The following is a 22,699-nucleotide window of genomic DNA, read 5'->3' on the forward strand; positions in this document are numbered from 1 at the left end:
AAGCATTGAGGTAGTTCCATAATGGTATAGGGATGTTTCTCTGGCTACAGTATCGACGAATTGGTCAAAACTGATGAAATAACGGATAAGAAGGAGGAATATAGGAAAACCCTTCTGGAAGATGCCATCCCATCGGAGTGCCGAGTTATTGGGGGTGGGTCATGTTTCAGCACGACAATGATCCCAAGTACACTTCTCACCTCTGTCAAAACTATGTGGAAGAGGAAGAGAATGCTGGAACGTTGGAGAAGATGATTTGGCCTCCACAGTCGCCTGATCTCAATCGAATCGACTTACTAAGGGAAGAATTAGATTGGAAGATCTGGATTTCGTGTTCCTCATTGGCAGCTGAACTGTGGCATAAATTGGAAAGTGCGTGGACATCGATACAACAGGAAAAATTTAAATAAACTGGTGGAAATTGTTATAAAAGTCAATGGTGGTTTTTTTAATAAAAATAAAGTTTAACGTTTTTGAAATGTTTTTTCCCCGATTTTAGCCAACGTTATTGATTGTAATCTAACTTCTCGGCTATTTTTGTCTGATAGGAGCGTTTAAATGGAAAACATTCACGAAATCATAAGGTATTCGACGTAAAAATCAATTTCTTTTAATTGTACCCAAACTTTTGGCCGGTGGTATATATAGCTCATCGAATTTTAAATATTTGGGCCGTGAGATTTTCAGCCAATCACCGATAATCGAGAAGAGTTTTCGCATCGATGACGTAAATAAATTAGAACTTCCTTAAATTATACATTAAATTTCCGAAAATACCCTCGAGTATCGACTCAATTCTTTAAGTGCTCTTTCAGCTCTTATCATTTCAAAAGCTGTATCGAAAACCAAATTGCGGTAATATTTCTCCGAAATCTGTTAAATATGAAACAGCTCCCAAACGAGGGATTGACATATTTTCCTCGTCACGTATTAAGACAAGTTTCCCTTTTTGAAAGTAAAAAAACCCCGATACCGGAGCTTTCCAATTTCTAGCCGAAGTGTTACACATCGAGCATGTCATGAATCTCCATTTTCAGATTTATCACGAAGACGAATTTGAATGTTCTGACGTGTGCGAGTGCGAAACGGGCGAAAAGTTGTCATGTCGAACGATTTGCATCGACAGGATGCCTTGCAAGACGGAATTTGCTTTTTACAATCATGCCGCCCCTGCATATCAGGCATTTAGGGGACGATGTCTATGCTACTCCGGAAGATTCATCTGCATGAAGCCCTCCCCGACGGATTATTCCCTGCCTCACGGGGTGTTTCTTTTCCTTGGATACAGTGAAGTGGATGAGAGGGAGTTGAACAAGAACCACACGACGCATCTTGTCGTCATCCAGGATGTAGTCAGGGTTCTCCAGGCTTTTATAAGAGAGGAAGCGGAAAAGGAAAATGGGGTAAGTGATTTTTTTCGATATAGAATAACAGTCGAGGTCCTAATCAAACTCTAGGGAAAGACTCCTATGGTTTGGTGAGATTTCGTTGGATTTTAATAATACAGTGTGTTCCGAAATTGAGGAGATTACCCTATTACCACCTTTTCCCACTTTAAGGCTCCAATCTTCCGTATTTGCAGATGAATTTTCTAGTTCCCATTTCCACGATCCCGACTCCCAGTTGGAGGTTGGCGAGTTTTTAGCAATTCAGTTTTTTCATGTTAACCATAACAAACAACCTCAGGCTCCAAGGTGCATGCACCGTAGCTTGATTCGACTCATTTGCAATGCGAGAGCAAATCAGCATAGAGCAATTTCCTTCGAAGAGCGTGACCATTTCCCCTCAACTCCCAACTCAAGGAAACTAGTTAATAAAGTAGTGTTAAATGAATTAATTTCTATAGTTTTATTACAAAATTTACAACTACGTTTGGGGCCGAATTGCTAGGACGTCGACAGTTTCGCTTTATGAAGCTGAACGTTGAAGTCCCGAAGAATCTGCAATTATCTGGCGACTTCTCGTTCCTATCTTTGAACCCGAAAAACTCATATTTCAAGGATAGAGGTTTTAACTATCCCCCATAAAATTATTTTTGGAAAAAATTGTGTTCAGCACGGAAATTTCCACAAAACTTCTCGCCATTTATTTTGGTTGATTTGATCGATATCAGGACGAATTCCTCCATTGCAGATTCCTTGTGCTGATGAGGAACCTTTGGGCACTAATTAGTGGGAATCATTTCACGACAAAGCTTCATTTATTTCCAATACTTTTGGACACACATCTGTAAACGCAAGAGACTTTTCGTTCTTCATCAGTCAAATGATGACGAAGTTCGGACAAATCCCCTGTAGCCGGAGCATAAACCCTGGAAAACGCGGAAAGAAAGTGGAAAATATTGCGAGGTTTTGCTCTGGATGCCCACAATAATCGATTCTTTAAAGCTCGGATATTTCAGATTAGAAATCGCTGTGGAAAATACCAAAAACCAGAGCTAGAAATACGGAATTTGTATACGGAAGTTATACAGAGATTGACTTTAACAAGTTAAAATCCGAGATTATAGAATATTTCTGCCCGGGCATGCTCGATCTAGATTCTTCTCAGGGCCTAACTGGCCGAGGGTCAATGACACACCACGCGACATAAACAATCATTATCATCTAGTGCGATTGCTTACTGATTTCTCTAATTTCGTCCCCATTCCATGTACTTAATTATTCATCATTGGTTCATGTTCCGTAGCCAAAGTTGTCAAAACTTTCCTTTGTGAAAGTAATCTCTCACACGGTAACGGACCATTAACATAACAGAGTTTTGTATGTGACATGCGAAGTCGTTCTGTAAATTTTCACTTGTGGCAGATCTTTCCTTTTTTGAGAATTTTTATTACTAATATGAATTGAAAAGCTGAGGTGACATCAGGAAACTAGTGACTGTCTCGATTTTCGAAAATTCCAGCAAAATAATCTTTTCTGACGGTTTTTCGGTAATACGTCAGTCCCGGTCTAATACACCTTTGCTCCAACTCTTTTTAACGGACATAATTTCAAATGCGGCCTTACCTTAAAAAAAAAATCGCCCCCAAAGCTTAGAAAAATAACACTTTGCTTGGTCAAAAATTAATAAATTGTTGAAATATCGTTTTTTTAAGGAAAAAAATGTCTCAGTCCTAGAAAATGAACATATGCAGTGCTCTGGAAACTGGAGGACATATACGAGTCTCGACATTATTTCATTTCAAAACTAATTCTCAAATATAGAAGACCGTAACTGGAACGATTCCAAAATGAGGTTGAACTGAATATATCAAGATAGAGAATCACTTCTATCAGCCAAACTTCCAATAATTCATTGCCCTAATTGTTTTTTTTAATTAAAATGATGCTGGTACCTACATTGAGCGGAAGGTTACCAAAGGGACATTTCTCATTACAAACTCTTAGATTCTTTTTTTCAACATTGCGTAAAATCGCATATCAAAATTTAAATAGAAGATATTTTTGTATAAAAATTGTCCGCTAATTCCCTAGAAACATTCCACAGTTTATTCGATAAGAAGGCAAAACGTACACAATACTTCTTAGTAGTTTATGTATACAGGGTTATTCACGCTATACGGCTCGGAATATTGTGGCCAAAATACGAGGTTTTCTAAAAATTTTTCTTTTGGGTTATATGGGGATCTATTATGGCTACTTTTTAAAATTATTTTCATATTATACAGGGTGTCCCAAAAGTGCTAAAAGTATCAAAGTTGTGTTTTTTTAAATGGAACCCCTTGTATATTGTTGCATTTTTGGATTCTCCGATCAAAATAAATGTGTGTTTTAATAAGGTTTACAATACCTAGCACTTACGGTTTTTGAAATAATTTAAATTTTGTAAAAATTTGGCCTAATTTTCATATTTTAACCACTTAAGCAGTATTTAAGTTATGTAAGCGTAATTTACAGTGTAGTGTAATAATGGATCATACTTTATATCCCAATCATGAAAAACTTGCCAGCTTATACAGGGTGTGCAAAAATTAAAACTATTCAAATGAGGACTTTAAGTGGCTATAACTGGATTAATTTAAATGCAATGCCATATTTTTTAACTTACCAGGATATGTAGTTTTTAAATACCCATCGAATGGTACTAGGATGTTCATAGCTAAGTCTTCGCGTTTTTGCAGAATGCACTAAATAATGGCTCCTTGCGCCATTTGGCGTCTTTTATATAACCCTGTATACAGGGTGTTTCACAGTGAGTCTGTCAACTGCCTACTGTAGGTTACTGTGAGCGAAATAAGAAAAAAGCTCAGAGGAACGCGCATCACTTTTCGCTTCCTACCTGAAATACAGGGTGATGAAAATTATAATTTTTGAGTTTTTGCTTAACAAGTCCGTTCCGGTATTAAATATTTTTACGGAAATTTGGAAGCGTTTTAATGTATTATTAGTTATTAGTATAATTCTTTTTGTATTTTTATAGACATTATGCACCATGGAATTCTTTAACTCCACTCGAGAGAACGTCATCATCGTTGGAAAGCTTTCGGACGACTTTGACGTCAGCAAATTGAGTGCCGTGGATATTCTGGAAAAAGAAAAGGTGGGTTACTAATGACTTGGATAACAAATGTCTTGTTTACATAGGGACATCTTGGTAAAAATATATTAACTTATTTTAGTAACTATTAAAGTTTATCGGAATTTTTTGTGATTCTTCATTCGTCGATTTAGACGAGTCGAATGGTATTCTTCTCAAAAGATTAATATCCAAAGACCTAATGGCATTTGTTGGACCCTGATGTCACGTCTGCCGTCCTCTTATGATCCTAGCAATTTCCAAATTCAAAAAAATCCAAAAAGTGTTTCTTCCAGGAACAATGCGCGGACCTAATGGAAATAATCGTCGACCGAATCAACAACCGTCATCCAGAATTTCTATCTCAAGTCCTGCTATCCATTTTCAAAATGGCGGAGATTGAAATCGTACCAGTGGAAACGTCCTCAGCTTGTTGCTTACCCTCATCGATCGTTACTCATATTCTAATCTCCCTAAGTATGGTGAGACCCATCATAAACTACCTGACAATTTCGTGACAATGAGACTGATGAATGCATATCACTTAGAATATTAGGGTGTCTTTGAAACACTGCTCTTAGGTAAACGTAATCCACTTTGTACATATATCATTGTTGACTATTATTGTTACTGTTACCATAGACTATATTAGTCACTGACTGTCGTTTCAAAGGCATTGCTCAGACCTTTAGATAAATTTATAAAGAACGGGTTGTTCTTTATTTTATAATTGCTTTTGACGTAGGAATCTGGAAATGTCTTCCTCGATGTGAGCTTATGGCATCTATGGCGGGTTGGAACTGGATTTTCCAAGTATATATCAATAGTTTACAAGCATAAGGCAGCAGAGCGAAGTGCGTTCAAAATTTCTCAGATTTATAGGACTGTGGCCTAGGAAAACGTTAATGTCAAACTCTGGATTATTTTCCGATAGCCGACCAGAGCCTCGTGAACTGGTGGACAAGAGCAAAGACTCGGAGAAAGTTCTTTTTGTCTTACGTATCTTACACACTGAACCAGAAATTCTAACCCACTAGCTGATTCTAGAAATCTAATTTCGCTCCAATTTTAACGTCTCAGTTAACGTTTTTCATTATCCCAAACCCAAAAATGACCATTCCTAGGCCTTCAACCTGTAATGGGTTGATGAAATTCTTCTATAAATAGCAGTGATTTTCGCTCATCTAGTGCCTTCCGAAAAGAAACACAACAAAGAATAAAACTTCCTGTTTTCGTCCATTTCTACACAGTGTTAAGTTGCTGAAACTTTGGATTGAAGGGACAAATAACCCGATCTCATATGACTGATTCGATGGCAGATACACATATCATGCCAAATCGTTTATTTATAGGTGAAACTTGATCATCAAATCACTGTTAAGCATGAGTTGGCCTAATTGTTGAATTATGCTTAAGATTGGTTCAATGAAAAGTTGTCAATTAAACTCATATTTAGACCTAAGCTTAGTTTGAGGAACTACAGGCAATATTGCCCTAAGTGAAAAAGTCTTTACAGCACTCGTCTGGCCCTGGGTTCTGAGCTTTGGGGGGTAGAACGCTCACTGGGGAATAACGTCAGAATCGATTAAGTTTGTTAAACGCCACTCCCCTCGACCGTTCTTTACCCCATGGCACGGAATCAGGCCCCAGAATGCATGTGGGAAGTTCTACAACCACAAACAGAAGCAGAGGATAAGACTAATTCCTAATATGGAAGAGACCTTGATAACCAGTGATGAAAGATACTATTAGATGTAACAGATACTGTGTCGATATACATATAAAATAGTGAAATTCGTAATAACTAGGTGCAAAGGAACCTGCGCTATTTAAATGAACAAAATCAAAACAAATCGATCTCTGAAAATCAAAACAAAACAAGGCTTTGTAACGAGGCTTCCTCTCTCCTGTTTTCTCTAATTTTCTCTAATTTCCTCTAAATTTCTATGAAAATTTTGAGTAGCTGCAGCGAGTTTGGCCATGCTTCAGTTACTACAACCCACCGAAGAATAATTTAGATACACCCGTAAATCACTGATCACCCCCCCTAATGGCGGCACTCTCTGAGGAGGGATAAGGTCGTGTTTCTACGTTATGTCCGAGTGTTTTCGTTCGGCAAAAATTTGCCTCTTCTAGATGTGGACGTGATATTTAATTCCGTATACGTAGACTGTCCGAAAATCCTTCACAAATGGAGTTCGCCAAGAAAAAGATTTAATTTCGTGTCTTATCCTTTCGAAATGTGACTGTTTTAATGTCTTAAGCTAAATTAGTACTACTAGGGGTACATTTGTAGGGTAAATCGTGCAGTAGTACCGGAGATTGCCAGTTTTGGCGCAATTCAACACACTTTACCTCTGAGATGTTGACCTTTTCGGTCTCTTATTTAAATGACACATTTCCCTGAGGTAACATCATTACGCTAAAATCCCATCCAAAAGTTAACGATTTTTAATTGGTTAAAGTGTAAGGAATTCGTAAAGAAACAGTGGCTTGTGGCTTACCCCACTTCCCTCCATAGGCAAAAAAACTTATCTAAATTAGGTTTACTCGTTTACATACGTTTGAAAATATATCATAATATACTATACACAGCTAATGATAATGCAACTTTGTTCGTTGCAATTTTGCGATAAACAAAAATCTAAATTCATTCCAACCCGCAAACTAATACATCTCACTGTAACTAAAAACAACTACTTAGTAGAATACCCCTTGCTTAAGGAAACAATGTGAAGGCTTAATTGTAACAAATACATATCATACCATAGCTTTAATGTAAAAACACAGTGTTTATAGTACACGAGGCATTGTTTGTTCTAGGGAAATTTATTGTAAAGATATTTAATTATTTTTTTGCTACTTGACTTTACACTTTTAGATATAGCGTCTTAGATTTAGCAAAACGAACTTTTTGTTGGGTAAAATAAAGCTTTTTGATTTTGTAATAAAAATGGCGTTTTAATTTCTGGCCGCAAAAGTGATAGAAATGTTAAGCAACATGCCCGATACGTGACACGGTGCGAAAGCGTGCGCAAACCGGCAAGTAATATTTCGTTTAGGTTGTGCGGCGCCCGGCCCCTCCGACACCAATTTTTGGGGTATTGAACGAGCGTTAAAATGAAAGTTGCTGGAACTCCACTTTAGGGCCCCAGGGCCCAAATTTAGGTCTCCAGGGTACGCATTGAGGCCCCAACTAAACAACTTAAGCGAAAAAATCTCGAAAGTTTGCTAATATTTGCCAACCCAGAGGAGGCGAAGCAATATAATAATTGTATTAAATAATAGCCCAGATCGATCGTGTCGATGAGTTATAAGTCAGCACAAAATGGATTAACCAGCAACAATATTTGTTTGAGTTTCTGATAAACCACTTTAATACTAATGTTTGTCGTTTAGAAGTTCCTTAAAATCGATGATCGGAAAACCGCGTTTTCGAGGCTCCGTGGTTCCTAACTGAGACATTAAGATTATACATGGAGAATCTATTGTGTCACTCAGTATACGCGAAAAACCGCACTCCAAAGATACCAAAGTTTCAAACGGCTGATGGGGGCGCTGATCTAATTTTTGAACACATTTAACGCCGATATCCCGAAAATCGGCGGAGGAACTCTTTCGAAAACTTATTTCAACATTTTTCGACAGAGTTGCAGAGATAAAATGTGCGATAAATTTAAATAGTGCGGGGCACATCAAAACGAAAACTTTATGGAACATTTCTTATTTGCAACTCACGAAGTCCATTCGGCCACGACCAATTAATAATGAACCAACATTCAGTTTGTTGACTGACGTTAAGTAAAGACCATATAGCATCAGACTGAATAACAGGGAACCTGCGGGAGATAAACTACTGCTTGATTACGTAGCTGCAGCTAGACAAACTTGAATTTGGCTTTACAATCATTAATTAAATTTCAATAGACTTTACCAACGGCAACAGACAGTGACCATGGCCAAAGTAAAGTATCGTACTCGCGCTTGATTGCCATTGATCCCTCTCGTCAGGAAATGATGGGTAGCATAACGAACTTGTGTAATAATAAATGTTGTTAATACACGTACATACGCTGCACGAAATGTTAATGTATGTATTGGTAAGATGTGGACATGCCTAGCACATGTCTGACAACGAAGTAATGCGTTTTATTAGCGGGGGCCCTAGAGGTGTATCCTTAAGGTTTTTGACAAATGAAGTCACTATTATATTAAATTACTACTTCCCAGGGTTTATGCATTTTTTTCTAGATAAACAGGCAGAGATCTGGCAATACCATACTCTACCGAGCAACATGTCGATTGCCTAGTGGCAAAACACATGTTACAGCGAGAATAGTGAAGTGTATCAACAATTTAAATGCACGTAACACATTTTTGATATTGAAGCACACCTTATATACATCCTGGTGGCAACTTATTCATTTTCTTGTGAGAGAAAGTATTTCTGTTGAACTCTGTTTGCAGAAGTGATAGGTGCATGCTTTCGTCGTGATCAGCGCGACGATTTCCGTCTTTATGTGTACAAATAAATTTTCTGCTTTTTAGGTAAATTAAATAAAGTCTGGTAGAAAAGGTGTTATTTCGTTGAATTTTTACAAAATGGCCGATGAAAGGAGTGGCTCTACCGCAAATTGGGTGAGTGTTAGATTTGAACCATCAAACTACTTACGCATTCCCTTAAGATCAAAAATTGTTCATATTTCGAGCACTCGCTGCGATTCAGTCAGATCGTTCAAAGAAAATCGGCACTACCTACTTTCAAGTCGAATTATATAACTAATATAATTACTATCATTATATACTCAGTGTATTATGTTATTTTGTAATAAACGCCTACGGAAGCGTGAAAACGCATTTACTGGCAAATAATAATAATAATAATAACACCCTACAACTATTGTGTTCATTTCCGAGTAATCCATTTAGGTTGAAGAGAGTCCCCTTAACATTTTAATGTTTTGCATTATACATTATACAGAGCGCCAATTCGAGACGTTGCAACAATAGATTATCTTTAAAAAAACCTTCACGATACATAAAGATTCGGCCTACTTCACAATGCTCACCCCAAAAATCAACACCCTGTTTATTTTAGTTGTAATCCCAACAGCTCCTTCACCTGCCCCCCGAAATGAAAAATCACATTTTTTTTCTATTTTTAGAGGCCTTTTACTTTGATTCCGTTGAAAGCAATCAGTCACGTCAGGGCTATACGAATTTCCCTCCAAATCACATAACACGCTATTACTGACTTAAGAGCTGAAGGATGTCACGAAATAAAGGAACGCTATGTAGAATTCCTCGTTAATGATTCTTCTGCACCTTTTTAGGACAAACAAGTGGCGACGAATGTCAAGTACCAAATGCGACACGTTTCCAGAGAAAAACGAGCCAAAGTTTTAGGTTCTGGAGAACCAACGAACTTCAGAGGTTGTACCGTTTGGTTCACAGGCTTGTCGGGAGCGGGGAAAACCACCATCTCCTTTGCCCTTGAAGAGTTTCTGGTTTCGAAGGGTATTGCCTCTTATAGTCTAGATGGAGACAACATGAGAACAGGTAATAACTCGTGTGTTAAAATTGAGGCAAATTCGCCATTTTCTGCGATAAATCTATCAAAATGATTTACAGGTTTAAACAAAAATTTGAGTTTCTCGAAAGGAGACCGAGAAGAAAACATTCGAAGAATATCGGAAGTAGCAAAGCTGTTTGCAGACGCAGGACACGTTTGCTTGTGCAGTTTCGTATCGCCATTTAAATCTGACAGGGAAAAGGCGAGAAGAACTCACGAGGACGGCGATCTCCCATTCTTTGAGGTGTTCGTGGATACTCCCATACAAGTCTGCGAGGAACGTGACATAAAAGGTACACATAATTCTCTAGTGTTTGTTCAAAAAGTCTTACAATAATTTGTTAGGTTTATATAAGAAAGCGAGAAAAGGACTAATAAAAACTTTCACTGGAGTGGACCAAGAATACGAAATTCCAGAAAATCCAGAATTGGTAGTTAAAACTACGAAATGTTCCATTGATGAATGTGTGCAATTGGTTGCTGAAATGCTGTGCGAAAACGTAATTTAGCCAGCACACACCTAACCAGTCACTCACTCATAAACAGAATGGACTTTTAGGGTATACTTCCCAAGGACTTACTATATGAACCCCCATCCACTTTCAACTGTGAAGATTTAATTAGGGAGCTCTTTGTCTCCCAAGACAAAATCAAAAGCATACAAACGGAGGCTCATAACTTACCTAGAATTGAACTCAACGCAATTGACACTCAATGGCTGCAGGTTTTGAGTGAAGGATGGGCCTCCCCTTTGTCTGGATTTATGCGAGAGGATCAGTACCTGCAGGTAATTTCACAACTCATATTTCACTCATATAACAGCAAAGTGAAAACCTAGACCCTTCACTTCAACACCATCGATTTCAATGGCAAAAGAGTTAACCAAAGTGTACCAATCGTCTTAACAATATCAACAACCCTTAAGGAAACCATTGGGAGCAGCGAAGCGGTTGCTTTGTACTATAAAGATGATCTTTACGCAATTTTAAGGAGACCCGAAATATACGCCCACAGGAAGGAAGAAAGAGTAGCCAGGCAGTTTGGTACCACTCATCAAAATCATCCGTACATCAAGGTAAGTTCTACCATAGAATGTTAAAAGTTTATGCACTTGCTCTTTTAGCGAATATATGAATCTGGGGATTGGTTAATTGGTGGAGAGCTGGAGGTGATCAAAAGAGTGAAATGGAATGATGGATTAGACCAATACCGACTAACTCCTAAAGAATTACGAGAAAGATTTGCATCAATGAACGCAGATGCTGTATTCGCCTTTCAGTTGAGAAACCCAATCCACAATGGACATGCTCTATTGATGACGGACACTCAAAGGTACCTCAAAATCGTCCCGCTATCACTCAACAACTTTACGTTCCTTCAACTATAGACAGCTCAAAGAAAGAGGCTACAAGAAGCCAGTTTTACTCCTAAACCCTTTAGGAGGTTGGACGAAAGACGATGATGTTCCTCTGAAAGTCCGCATCCAACAGCACGAAGCTGTCTTAGAAGCTAGAGTGTTGAACAAAGAATCAACAATTTTGGCCATATTTCCAAGCCCCATGATGTATGCTGGACCCACGGAGGTCAGTATCTTTTATTAGCTCTCCCATCTGTAGACAATTTTGATTTTATAGGTTCAGTGGCATGCCAAAGCTAGAATGATAGCAAAAGCTAACTTTTATATCGTAGGAAGAGATCCGGCTGGACTACCGCATCCAGGGGGTAATAATGCTACTCCTGATGGAAATTTGTATGATCCGACCCATGGTGGGAGAGTACTCGAAATGGCCCCAGGTCTCAATTATCTGGAAATTATTCCGTTTAAGATAGCTGCGTATGATATGGTTCAGAAAGCTATGGCTTTCTTTGAGCCCAAACGGAAAGGAGATTTTGATTTTATCTCTGGAACTAAGATGAGAAGTAAGTGGGTCGACTTGGTGTTACGTGCAATTTTGGAATGTGTTATTATCCATAGAATTTGCCAGGACTGGGGAGGATCCTCCTGAGGGATTCATGAGCCCTAAAGCGTGGGGAATCATTTCCGATTACTATCAATCTCTACAAAAAAAGAACGTAAAATATTAATTTTAATAATTTATATCTATCATATGGAGGATGCGGCTTCCATGGCACAAACTTCAGGGAACGAGGGAGAACCGAAAAAGAAAAATTTTAACGCTCTGTATTTTAGAAACGGTGCGCGTTACGAGCAATGTTTACAAAGCAAATTCATATTATTTTTCGGTTCTCCATCAATCCCTGAAGTTTCCGCTGTGGAAGCTCTCCAGACCACCACTGTATTCATTAAAAATGTATAGCGAATTTCCTTTTGATCTCTTGAAATGAATTGGTGCTGCTTTTAACCTTCATAGTTGGAGCATAGAATATCTCCCCTCTATCTAATTTTTTGAATGAAAGAGTATCGACAAGATTACTCATCTCAAGAATCCATTTTGATTCTAAAACATTGCAGTAGCACTTTATATGCATGTTCTGGAGAAAACAATGTTGCACCGTAAGGCGGTCCACACACTATCAAATAATTTTCGCATCAAAACATTGCTTAAAGTTGTTTTTCAAAGTTGCGCGGGATATCATAAAGACTTTTCATAATTAAATAGGGCACGAATGCCCTTTTGTGTATTTATGGAAGAATCTATTGCCTATTGCGTAAAATCGGAGACTCAAATCTTGCATGTGCCAAATTTTACCACTGAATTTTATTGTAAGAGATCATAATATGGAATTAAAATTTTATCAAGTGAAATCCTATGTTCAGAACAGTTGAAAAAGGTTTTCCATATCCATGAAAAATACCGAAGTCTTGAACAATTTACAAGAATTTTATGGAAATTTTTCGATAAAATCTTCGGAGTTTTTTAAAAATTATCTCATATGTTTGTATCTCAATGGAATTCTCGTGGAAATTTCAAAGGAAATTTTGTTTTTTGGTTGGTTCTGTACAAATCTATGGAACATCGTGGGTACGGGGCAATTTGAAACACACTGTTCTGTAGAATTCCTGGACTAACTTTAAGACTTTTAGTTAGTATCAGAGGAAATCCTGAGATGAATAGAGCGCCTGAATTAACCTATAACAAATTCATCTATTTCCATAACACCAGAAAACAAATCTGTGAAACATCTTAAAACTGTGGGAAATTCAGGTGAATTTAGAAAACTTCAGAATGCCCAAGACATTATTTAACACATTAAGTTGAGATCGGAACTTTCCATTTCTCGATATCTTGCGAAATTTCGGAAAATTATGCTTTTTCCTTAGATCTCATTGCACTTAGAAAAGCTCCGGTGTTTTAGGATATATATTTAACATTTTTATTGCGTAACATCCCAAAGTTACGCAGACACTCCAAGGAAGATCTTTAAATTTTCACATTAGGTTAACATAAAATTCTTTATTCCTGGAAATATTGCGTCAGCTATAGAAACTTCAATTACTTCCTTTAACATATTTATTTTCGATATCAATTTTTATCGATATCATTCTTGACCCTACAGTCCAACCATTTGCTAACGTTGTTGACCAAAACTTTCGTCTCACGCATTACAATGCTCGTCCACACATTGCTGATATTATAACAGATGGTTGACCAATCGAGGAATCGTTGCATTGCCATGGCCAGCACAATCGCCAGATTTGAATCCACTTGAGCATGTCTAGAACATGCTTCAAAAAAGAGTTTCGCCACATATGGCAAACATTAACGGTGCCTTTCGATTCAAGGGGCTACAAACAGAAGAACGAGGTAGGGGGCAATACTTTGTATGAAACTTCATCTTTTTTGGTTGCGGAGAATGTTTTGTGGAGTTTAAAAAAGAGAGTTTTCAAATATACAGTACTTCAAAACAATTAAGGTATATTACCTTATTCATAAATATAATTTTTTTACTCAATTTTATCTGCCTATTTCCCTGTCGATTTAACAGGTTTTAACTTGAATTCTCATTAAGAGCATAAAAGCGCATTTAAGCGCTACTTAGGTATCGCTCGAATTTTTGAACTCAAGAATAAGTGGTGTACAATTTTTTGATTTCATTATTCGTACAATGAACGAGCAACATGTTGAAAAATGAAGCATGGCGAGCCAAAGGGCAACTCGAAGCTGGGCCAACACAGACGCATGTTGTCCAAGTGTTTTAAGTCAGCCAAAGAGCAGTTTCAAGATTGTGGAATCGATTTCTTCAAACAGGAAATGTTAAAAGAAGACCAGGACAAGGTCGGTCATCAACAACCACACCCAGAGAAGACCTATTTCTTCAATTGCTCGCGTGAAGAAATCGCAATGTCAATGCAACACTTCTAACAAACGAGTTTGCCCTTGGTATCTGAGCACTTGCGTCCACTTAAACCAACAGAAATAGACCCCAAAATATCGCATCGTATGCCCAAAAATCAACAGTGGGTATTCCACTGACTTCAGTGACGAGTCTAGGTTCACTTTAGTACCTGATAATAGACGTGTTTTGATTTGGCCTGAACGCGGAACGTGAAAGAATCATCAGTTTATCAGAGGAAGGTCGCACTTTGAAGGTGGCGGTACCATGGTATGGGCAGGTATTAGTCTTGGCGGGCATGCAGATATCCATTTCATTAACAATGGTCCCTTAAGCGCCAACAGGAACCTTAATGAAATTTTTCAACCTATTATAATGACGCATGCTGAACCAATGGGTAATCAATTCATGTTTATGGAGGACAATGATGGTTCGCATCGCGCTAACATCGTGAATAACTGTTTGGATAAAATCGATGTTGAGAGAATGGTACGCCCTGCCAATCGTCCAAGCGGAAATCCAGTTGAGCATGCTTGGGACACTTTGGGAAGACGTGTTGCGAGCTATAATTCACCACTTCGAACTACCCCAGATCTTCGAAATGCCCTAATTGAAGAATGGAATGGGATTCCCCAAGACGTCGTTGATAGCTTGATTGCATCAGTGGCATCGCGATACCAAGAAGGGATCATACTCATTATTTGAAATTTATTTCTGTACCAAATTAATAAATTACGAGTTCAAATTACGTTGGACAACCATCGCCTTTTAATTTAAAAATTTGCACGATTTTAAACAGGACTGTCGCAACTGGTCAAAACAAGTTCCAACGACAAAAAGCGTTTTATTTTATCAACAAAAAACTGCAAACTGTAAATGTAATTTTTTTCGATGCGTTTCATGCGGCTCAAAAAGCTTGTAAAACAATATTTTGGAGTGTCCCGTAATTGTTTCTACCAGTGCGTTCGCAGCTTGTAAAGAAATCAATATAATTTAGAAACATATCAAGGAAAGCTTGGTTCCGTCGCATATTGAGCGCCTCCCGGCTCTATAAACGCATAAGCTCATTTCCTACTCAATTTCAGAAGGCTTCGGCCCATTCGCACAAACACCCTCAGAGTTCACCGATGTGTGTGCTTGTAGATCAAAATCGGACGAAAACGTATGAACTTTGAAAAACATTCTTGCACCACACATTAAAATATTTCACAGACTAGCCCATTATTATAACATCCTTTTAGCCTGAAATAGCCTTCAAGTGTTTTCTTCCATTTACTTCTGCCCATCTGTAATTACATCTAAAGGTAAATTCTTTTTAGCTGGGTGTGGAAGTTAAGGCATCCGTAAACTTATTAACTATGTAAAGTAACCCCGCAATTTTTTTATTTGTATCTAATTATATCTAAAATGTCAAAAAACGACGAGGAGAAGCTAACACTCTGCTTTTTTGCTATTTCATTACTGTATAGTGAAATCTCAAGAATAGGCGTCTTTCCAAGGATGCTACATGACCCATAGCTCGTGAAATGCGATCATGACATTTATCCTCTTATAATCTATTAGAAATTAATGTTATACCTACTGTCTGCATTTTCATCGGAATGTGTTTCTTCTTCAACTGGCCATCGTTATTCCCTGTTTTGTCACGAAAATTATTTATAATGAAATATTCTGTGGATTGAGAGGGCGATGCTGATGCAATATGAGTTAACATAGATAAAATTAGAAAGAAATTTGTGTACTTGCACCGGTCTCATGTTACATTTATTATTACGAAACACATGAATATTTATGAAGTCCACGAAGAGAGGTGATTAAAAATCTTCTTTGCCTTCTTGTACATAAAGATGCAATCCTACGTGAATTTGGAGACATGCAGAAGATATTTTCTTCATGATTTTTCTGGGAATTATGCATTAGATAAATATGTATGCATGCTTGGCAAATGAGGCCTTGGGCCGTAGTAATGTCATCATTATAAACTGCGAAATTAGATTATATTACGCCCGCGTAAAATCGTTTCAATTCAGGTGTCAGGTTCGATAAGGCGCTGGTTATCAAATTATAGTAATTACCTTTGGTTAAATCCGAGACGCATCTTCATGCTAATTTGCATACTGACCTTTAAAGGACCTCTCGAAAGGTGGCTCTATGAATAATGTACTGATGTTTTAACTTCAATTATAATGATACACTTGTGGTGGTCTATGGCTAGGCGCTTTATGGGTGGCCAGGCCTTAATATCAGTAATGTGGAGCAGCGATCGTTATCTACCTTACCAATGCGGGTTGTGAGCGTTATTATAATCACGAACTGGGAGATTTACCATTGGAAAATGTCCGAGGCGAAGGCAGTGAAATCCACGTAAAAACCCCCCACCGCGAAAGAAAAACTCTTCACGGAATTTTCTATGGCGCCTGAAGGCATTGAAACCTATCGGACTGCTGGAGTACACCGGTCGGGCCTGGATGACCAGGGTCGCCCCAGTGAAACGTGGACAGGTGTGCGGGTCAAATTTATCAGTGACCCAGCGATCGAAGTGCTTCAACCAACTAGCCGGGATGTCGTAGCCTAAAGTCCCGATGGGAACTAGACGGCCGGGATCTCCCTATGGCACCTAGTGGAGCGGGGAAATGCCTCACAAACTGAACAAGCCGTGAAATATTAAAAAGTTATGGCGAAATTTGTAAATCTGACGCCCTGTATTTCGGCAACGAAAGATTTTCGGCATATATACTGCGTGACGTAAAAAAGAGAACACCCCGTAAAAATGGTTTTATTTAAATCATTTTTGGGATGCATGTTTCTTACGCTAAAACAAATGATTTACTAAAAAAATTAAAAAATTAAATTGTTAAAATCCAAAAGAAAATTAATAATTTTAATAATCATTTGTCGGTCCTCCGCGATGTCTTACACATTTATGTACGCTTCCGGGCATAAATCTAATGAGGTTATTGGTGTTCTCTTGGGAGACCTCATTCCAGGCTAACTGGGCAGCATCACGTAGCGCTGCCAGGGATTCTGGTGGATAGGGTATCTATAATATCTCAATCGGCGAGAGGTCTTGAGATAGAGGTGGTTAAATTAGGAAATGAATTGATTTTTGTTGAAAAAAGTCCATAGTCACTTTAGCCACATGTGGTCGTGCATTATCTTCCTGGAAAACTTGATTAACAAGAGTTTGCAGATAAAGCACGAGATTAGATTTAAAGGCTTGTTGAGTGTGCCGTTAGGCTGTCGTACTACCTCTGATGAAAAGTAAAGGTGACCTGCTATCATATACCATAGGAACCCAAACCATTACTCCAACAGTCTGATGAATATGCTTTTGCATTCTAGACTGAGGAACCCGTGGTTCCCCCCGTCTTCTTCTTACTCTTGCCCGAACCTCATGCATACCCAAACAGAACCTGGATTCGTCACTACACAAGATACTATCCCACTCCCCATTACAATGTATCCGTTCTCTGCGCCACTGCAGTTGATTTTAACGATGATTTAAGGTGCGGGTTAACATAGGGCAGATACAGTAGGATATCAGCCCAAAAGTTTTTATCCAGCGATAAATGGTCGAACCCCAATGGGCCTTCCATACTCAGCAAACCACTGATGCGCCAGCGTCTTCGACGAGACGAACCCATCTCTTAGGACCATAATTCGAAGGTGGCGATCTTGGCGTTCTATAGTTTTTCGGATTCATCGGGCACCTCTTCTTCTGCCCGTTTACTCATTTTGCAACCATGCCTGACCATCTCTCATTAGTGTCTTCACTACGGTTCAATTTAGTTGTGATTTTCCCAAATTATTGAGCACCCTCTTGCAGACTCACTATTCGGCCTCTCTCAAACTCGCTCAATTGATGAAAATTTCGCTGCATTCTGCTTCTAATCATATTTGATTAATCTAAAAGCACTTTTTACGCACACTATACGTCACTAAACGGTATTTTACAGTCTCATTGTGGATATTTTATTGGAATTTTTGGAAAAAAAAAATGCTGCTAACTCGTAAGGACATTGATAAACGTGGCTGGAAATTTAATCGTTTTCTGTGTTCCCGTATATCAAAAATGATTTAAATAAAACAATTTTTACGGGGTGTTCTCTTTTCTGTGTCACGTGGACCTAATGAACTACAGCTATTTTTGACTGAAAGCTTCACGGTTTAGTTTTGACCACCTGATTTCAGAACACCCCGCATCATAAATGTGGGATTTTTCCGGTAGAATTCAAACGAAACTTAATCAAAAGTTATCGCTATGGATCCTCAACAATATTAATTAACCAAAAATGTTTACTGTCCTTTTTCACCTTACTTCCTCAAGTCTCCTTAATGCGCGGCTTAGATTGAACATTGTAATTAATCCATCGCAAACAAATCGCAAAGGAAATTAATAATTATTAATGCTTTATTAGTGCTATATTATCATCCAATTTGTCTGGCACATCCTCTTCAATGGCATTAGCCAATTTATTAGAAGTTAAAATTCATATTTATGAGATTCTAATTGCCACCCTCGCTCTGCATACCTAGTCCCGTGATAATGATTACACCATCGGATCTGCTACAGTGCCGCACTTTAGGTAAATAAGAAATTAGATTGGGTTGGGTCAGAGCACGTACTCAAGGTAATTTCGTGTAAACGATTGAACAGCGAGAATTCAAAATTCCGATTAAGATCACTATTTTAGCGAATTGCATAATGCTTGCCAATAAGATTGTTTGATAGAAAATGCTCAATAATTATATAAAACGGTCCATATTACATTACATGCCTGGCAGGCGATGTACACACATTCCTGTCAATCTTGGTTCCAGTAAAATAAAATACCCACGTCAATCCGGTACTGGTTTCGCATACATGGCATACGTTCCTGGGCGCATCTTTTACATAGCCATATGAAAATAACCTTTGATTTTAATATGCAATTGAATAATAATTGACGTTACTATGGGTAAGCTCGCCTAAAGAAAATGTCTTACAAAATGATAAAAAGAGATGCCCAACGCAGGTCGCGGGTAATATAAATACCTACTAAACTGCACTTTATGACAGTGTCGTGAAGAAGCTTCACCATCATGCACTCAGCGGTAAGTGCAGTTCACTTCTTGTGCTGGCAATTAGTTAATACTTTGCGTTTGTCGCTCACAGTTGTTGCTTTTTTATACAAAGATTTAGATACCTGCATAGTGTGTTGCAAATTGCTGATGCAATTATTTGGATCTGAAAGCATTTTTTTTTATTACTAAAAAAAATTGAGACACGCTTAGTGTTAGTAGGATATGCGGACCGATTTGAGATTTTTTATATTTATTTCTTATTACAACAAAAAGAATATTTTTCACTAATGCTTTTTTAAAATTTTTTTCACTTATTTCAATTTTTATATGCAATACCAATGTTTATTCATATTAGCTGAAGCTTTCAATGCATATAGGTAAAAACGAAAAAAACAAAATAAATAAACAATATATTACGAATATGAGCTAAGAGCGCGGAAGGACTTCCCTTCGTCTTCCCTGTTTCTTTCTCATCTGTGGGTCCTCTCTGCAGTTATTCAATATCGAGGTTACGAGGGATTCTTTCGTGCTCATGTAAATTCCCATCTTAAGGAGAAAAAATCTGCTCATTTCATTTTAACACAATTGCAAGCTCACTGCCGACTTAGTTCAAAGCCTCCGTGAAGATTCTCAAAAATCTTTTATTCCTCTCAGATCTTCATATTGGCAGCGATTTTTTGCGTAGTATACGCACAACGCCCCTACAGGCCTGTTGCACCTCAAACACCGGGACAGATTGTTAGAATACTAAGCCAAACCAATGATCTTGGGATCGATGGATCGTATAGATGGAGGTAGGCAACGCTGAAGATTATTATCATTTAATCTTAAAGTTAAAAACAAAACTTTATAAATAACAATTTGCACTTAACAGATTGTTGCTAATGACAGTTGGAATAATTTTTGCTTACATTTTTTCAGTTTTGAAGCAGAAAATGGAATATCTGCCGAAGAACGGGGACAGCCGAAAAACGCAAACTCGCAAGATCCGATCGAAGAAGCCCAAGGATCATTCCAATACACTTCTCCTGATGGAACACCAATTCAGTTGCAATATGTTGCAAACGAAGGAGGGTTCCAACCCACAGGTAAAATTCCATTACGAAACAAGTTAAATAAAAACACAAAAGACAGAACAGTCACATTTCAAATTAAGTGGGAGCTCAAAAAAAAACAACCGTAAAAGTTCACTCGCATTCAAAACTCAACGAAAATTTACTTAATTCAAAAACCGACTCCTTTCATTGATATAAAGATTATGATTAATGTTATAAGACTCACACCCACATACGGTATTCCACCAATTGCGAATAACGAGCTATCGTTATTTTGCTAAGGCCAACTATAATTATAGTATATTATATATATATATATATAGCATATATATGAATATACTATAGTGTGGGTGGGTGGCTCTAAGAAAATATTCGTTATTTCTTCGCAAATGGAAGAATCCAACATAAATGTCTCCGGTTATTCGGGATTCCCCGATTGCTTCATCTTTGTGCGCCAGGAAAAGAGCATGTGTAAATGTTTATGTTTTTTCTGAAGTTTAATATCAATCTTAATAAGGTATGGAGAAAGAGATAGAGAATTGAAAAATCTCTACGTGTTTATATCGTACAATATATTAATCTTCTGTTCATAATCCTTCTAGGAGCACATTTGCCAGTAGCGCCTCCAATTCCGCCAGAAATCATTAAAGCTTTAGAATGGAACGCAGCTCATCCAGAGGAAGATGATGGGATAACTCGACCTGGAGGTGGCTTCAGAGGATAAGGATCTACTACAGGATGGATGGCCATTATTAACTGTTTTATGTGATTTTTCGCTATGTTTTTGTATATTTTTCATGTATTAAATTATTACTGCTAATGGTTTTTTGTAGATAGATCAGTATAATAATTTTTCTATGTTACCATGAACACCTTAGTGTATATTATTTGATAATAATAAAGCATAAGCTATAAAAATATAGTACTGTATGTTTGTATCAAAACGGAGCTCTCAAAGAGAGTAATACCTAGTGTGAGTATCATTGCAAAAAATGCCAATACAGTAGACAGTACTAAAGTGGGTCTTCAACGTGAAAGATGGCAATAAGCCAACGAGACCAATGAAAAATGGCACTGAAGCTCGTTTAGTACCTCGCGGGTTTCAATAAGACGTGAGTAAAGACTTACATGCTATCTGTGAACCTAGTGCAAAATTTACTACTTTTCGAGTTTCTTGGTTGCTGCAGACAATTTGCAAAAACCGGTCTATCAAACGAACGTGAAAAGTACTTTCCTTTATGGATACATTACTGAAGACGTGTTCATTAGATTACCAGGTAAAACTAAATTTAATTCCAGTAGTCTTTGTGAATTCAATAAACCTATCTATGGATTAAAACAAGGTCTAAGTGCTGAATTGAAAAATTTTGTATTTTAATAGTAAGTTAACATTTTTTTTAGGTCGGAATGGATAAGTGTATCAATTTATGCGGTTTAATTTTAGGACTAGTATTAATTCTTTTTTCAACAATAAATGCACTCAAATAAATATGGTTCTCATTGTTTTCATCGCATCCACAGAATAATTCTCACATTCCACATTTATTTCCCTTCAAATTTTATATCAAATTTTATTCTCTACTACTTCTCTCTAATGTCAAAAACGTTATGGTATTTTCCACATTGTAAAGCCACTCTGTATGTGAAAGCGAAATAAAATTAAAACTATCTGGACACTTTGGCGAAGGAAACTTTTCCTTTACTCAGTTTGTTGAAAAAACTGACCGGAATTATTCATTTCTAAATTCTTAACGGTTTATTTCTAATTCTTAATTGTTGTGAGTGTTTTCATCGCATCTACGGAATAATTCTAATATGCCCCTGCAAGTTTTATATTCGACTTTTCCTTTAATTCTAATACCGAAAGCAGCGTAGTATTTTTTTATATTAAGAAGCCACCCCGAATATAGATTCATATAGATCAAATATAAATTATCTGTACACTATGGCGAAGGTAATTTATTCCTATTACTCCGTTTGCTAAGTAAGCTAACCGAAATAATCCAATATCTGAATTGTTAATTCGTAATCGTTTTCGAGAAACCAACGTCCGATTTTACAATATCAATGTTCTTAACTGTCTAGATAGCTTTATGAAAACTATGCCATTAGTTTAACGTTTGCAAGAAAAAAATAGAGAGATAAACAGAAAAGAGAGTTATTCTACATTACCATGATGGCATTTTTTCGTGAT

At 37.5% G+C, this 22,699-nt stretch overlaps 3 protein-coding genes across 7 annotated transcripts in view; all 3 read left to right on the forward strand.

Moving 5' to 3' along the window:
• Positions 1-7,465, forward strand: part of Gfrl (Glial cell line-derived neurotrophic family receptor-like) — a 97,667-nt gene extending 90,202 nt beyond the window's left edge. For 3 of the 4 annotated variants that reach the window (XM_066285077.1, XM_066285076.1, XM_066285078.1), the window contains 3 exons: positions 1,038-1,403; positions 4,423-4,542; positions 4,815-7,465. In XM_066285077.1, coding sequence (XP_066141174.1) covers positions 1,038-1,403; positions 4,423-4,542; positions 4,815-5,036 — 708 coding nt within the window. In that variant the 3' untranslated portion in view covers positions 5,037-7,465. Of the gene's footprint in view, positions 1-1,037; positions 1,404-1,457; positions 1,789-4,422; positions 4,543-4,814 lie in introns of those variants that run through there. The other variant, XM_066285079.1, reaches the window with a different exon arrangement.
• A 1,507-nt stretch (positions 7,466-8,972) lies between these two features.
• Positions 8,973-12,888, forward strand: LOC136340761 (bifunctional 3'-phosphoadenosine 5'-phosphosulfate synthase-like). Of its 2 annotated transcripts, none has more exons than XM_066285083.1 (10): positions 8,973-9,156; positions 9,852-10,077; positions 10,150-10,383; positions 10,436-10,590; positions 10,650-10,877; positions 10,929-11,165; positions 11,214-11,422; positions 11,478-11,673; positions 11,725-12,010; positions 12,066-12,888. In XM_066285083.1, the coding sequence occupies exons 1-10, from the start codon at positions 9,121-9,123 to the stop codon at positions 12,173-12,175; spliced, it is 1,917 nt and encodes a 638-aa protein (XP_066141180.1). In that variant the 5' UTR covers positions 8,973-9,120; the 3' UTR covers positions 12,176-12,888. The 2 variants fall into 2 exon arrangements, with proteins under 2 accessions (XP_066141180.1, XP_066141181.1); XM_066285084.1 differs by having other exon boundaries at positions 9,005-9,156; positions 9,684-10,077.
• Positions 12,889-19,332: 6,444 nt separating this feature from the next.
• On the forward strand, positions 19,333-21,425 carry LOC136340747 (endocuticle structural glycoprotein ABD-4-like). The gene is made up of 4 exons (XM_066285060.1): positions 19,333-19,480; positions 20,105-20,244; positions 20,372-20,538; positions 21,108-21,425. Exons 1-4 carry the CDS (start codon positions 19,469-19,471, stop codon positions 21,227-21,229), a joined length of 441 nt encoding a protein of 146 aa, XP_066141157.1. The 5' UTR covers positions 19,333-19,468; the 3' UTR covers positions 21,230-21,425.
• The last annotated feature ends 1,274 nt before the right edge of the window (positions 21,426-22,699 follow it).

This window comes from Euwallacea fornicatus, chromosome 8 (assembly GCF_040115645.1).
Source record: "Euwallacea fornicatus isolate EFF26 chromosome 8, ASM4011564v1, whole genome shotgun sequence".
NCBI lineage: Eukaryota > Metazoa > Arthropoda > Insecta > Coleoptera > Curculionidae > Euwallacea > Euwallacea fornicatus.

What these genes read in the sequence shown, in the direction of transcription:
- LOC136340761 (XM_066285083.1), top strand. Translation starts at nt 9,121, where the DNA reads ATGGCCGATGAAAGGAGTGGCTCTACCGCAAATTGG. An exon ending in GTGGCTCTACCGCAAATTGG is followed by an intron (nt 9,157 to 9,851) that starts GTGAGTGTTAGA and finishes GCACCTTTTTAG; the next exon opens with GACAAACAAGTGGCGACGAA. An exon ending in AAAATCATCCGTACATCAAG is followed by an intron (nt 11,166 to 11,213) that starts GTAAGTTCTACC and finishes TTGCTCTTTTAG; the next exon opens with CGAATATATGAATCTGGGGA.
- LOC136340747 (XM_066285060.1), top strand. An exon ending in GATGGATCGTATAGATGGAG is followed by an intron (nt 20,245 to 20,371) that starts GTAGGCAACGCT and finishes ACATTTTTTCAG; the next exon opens with TTTTGAAGCAGAAAATGGAA. An exon ending in AGGAGGGTTCCAACCCACAG is followed by an intron (nt 20,539 to 21,107) that starts GTAAAATTCCAT and finishes TAATCCTTCTAG; the next exon opens with GAGCACATTTGCCAGTAGCG.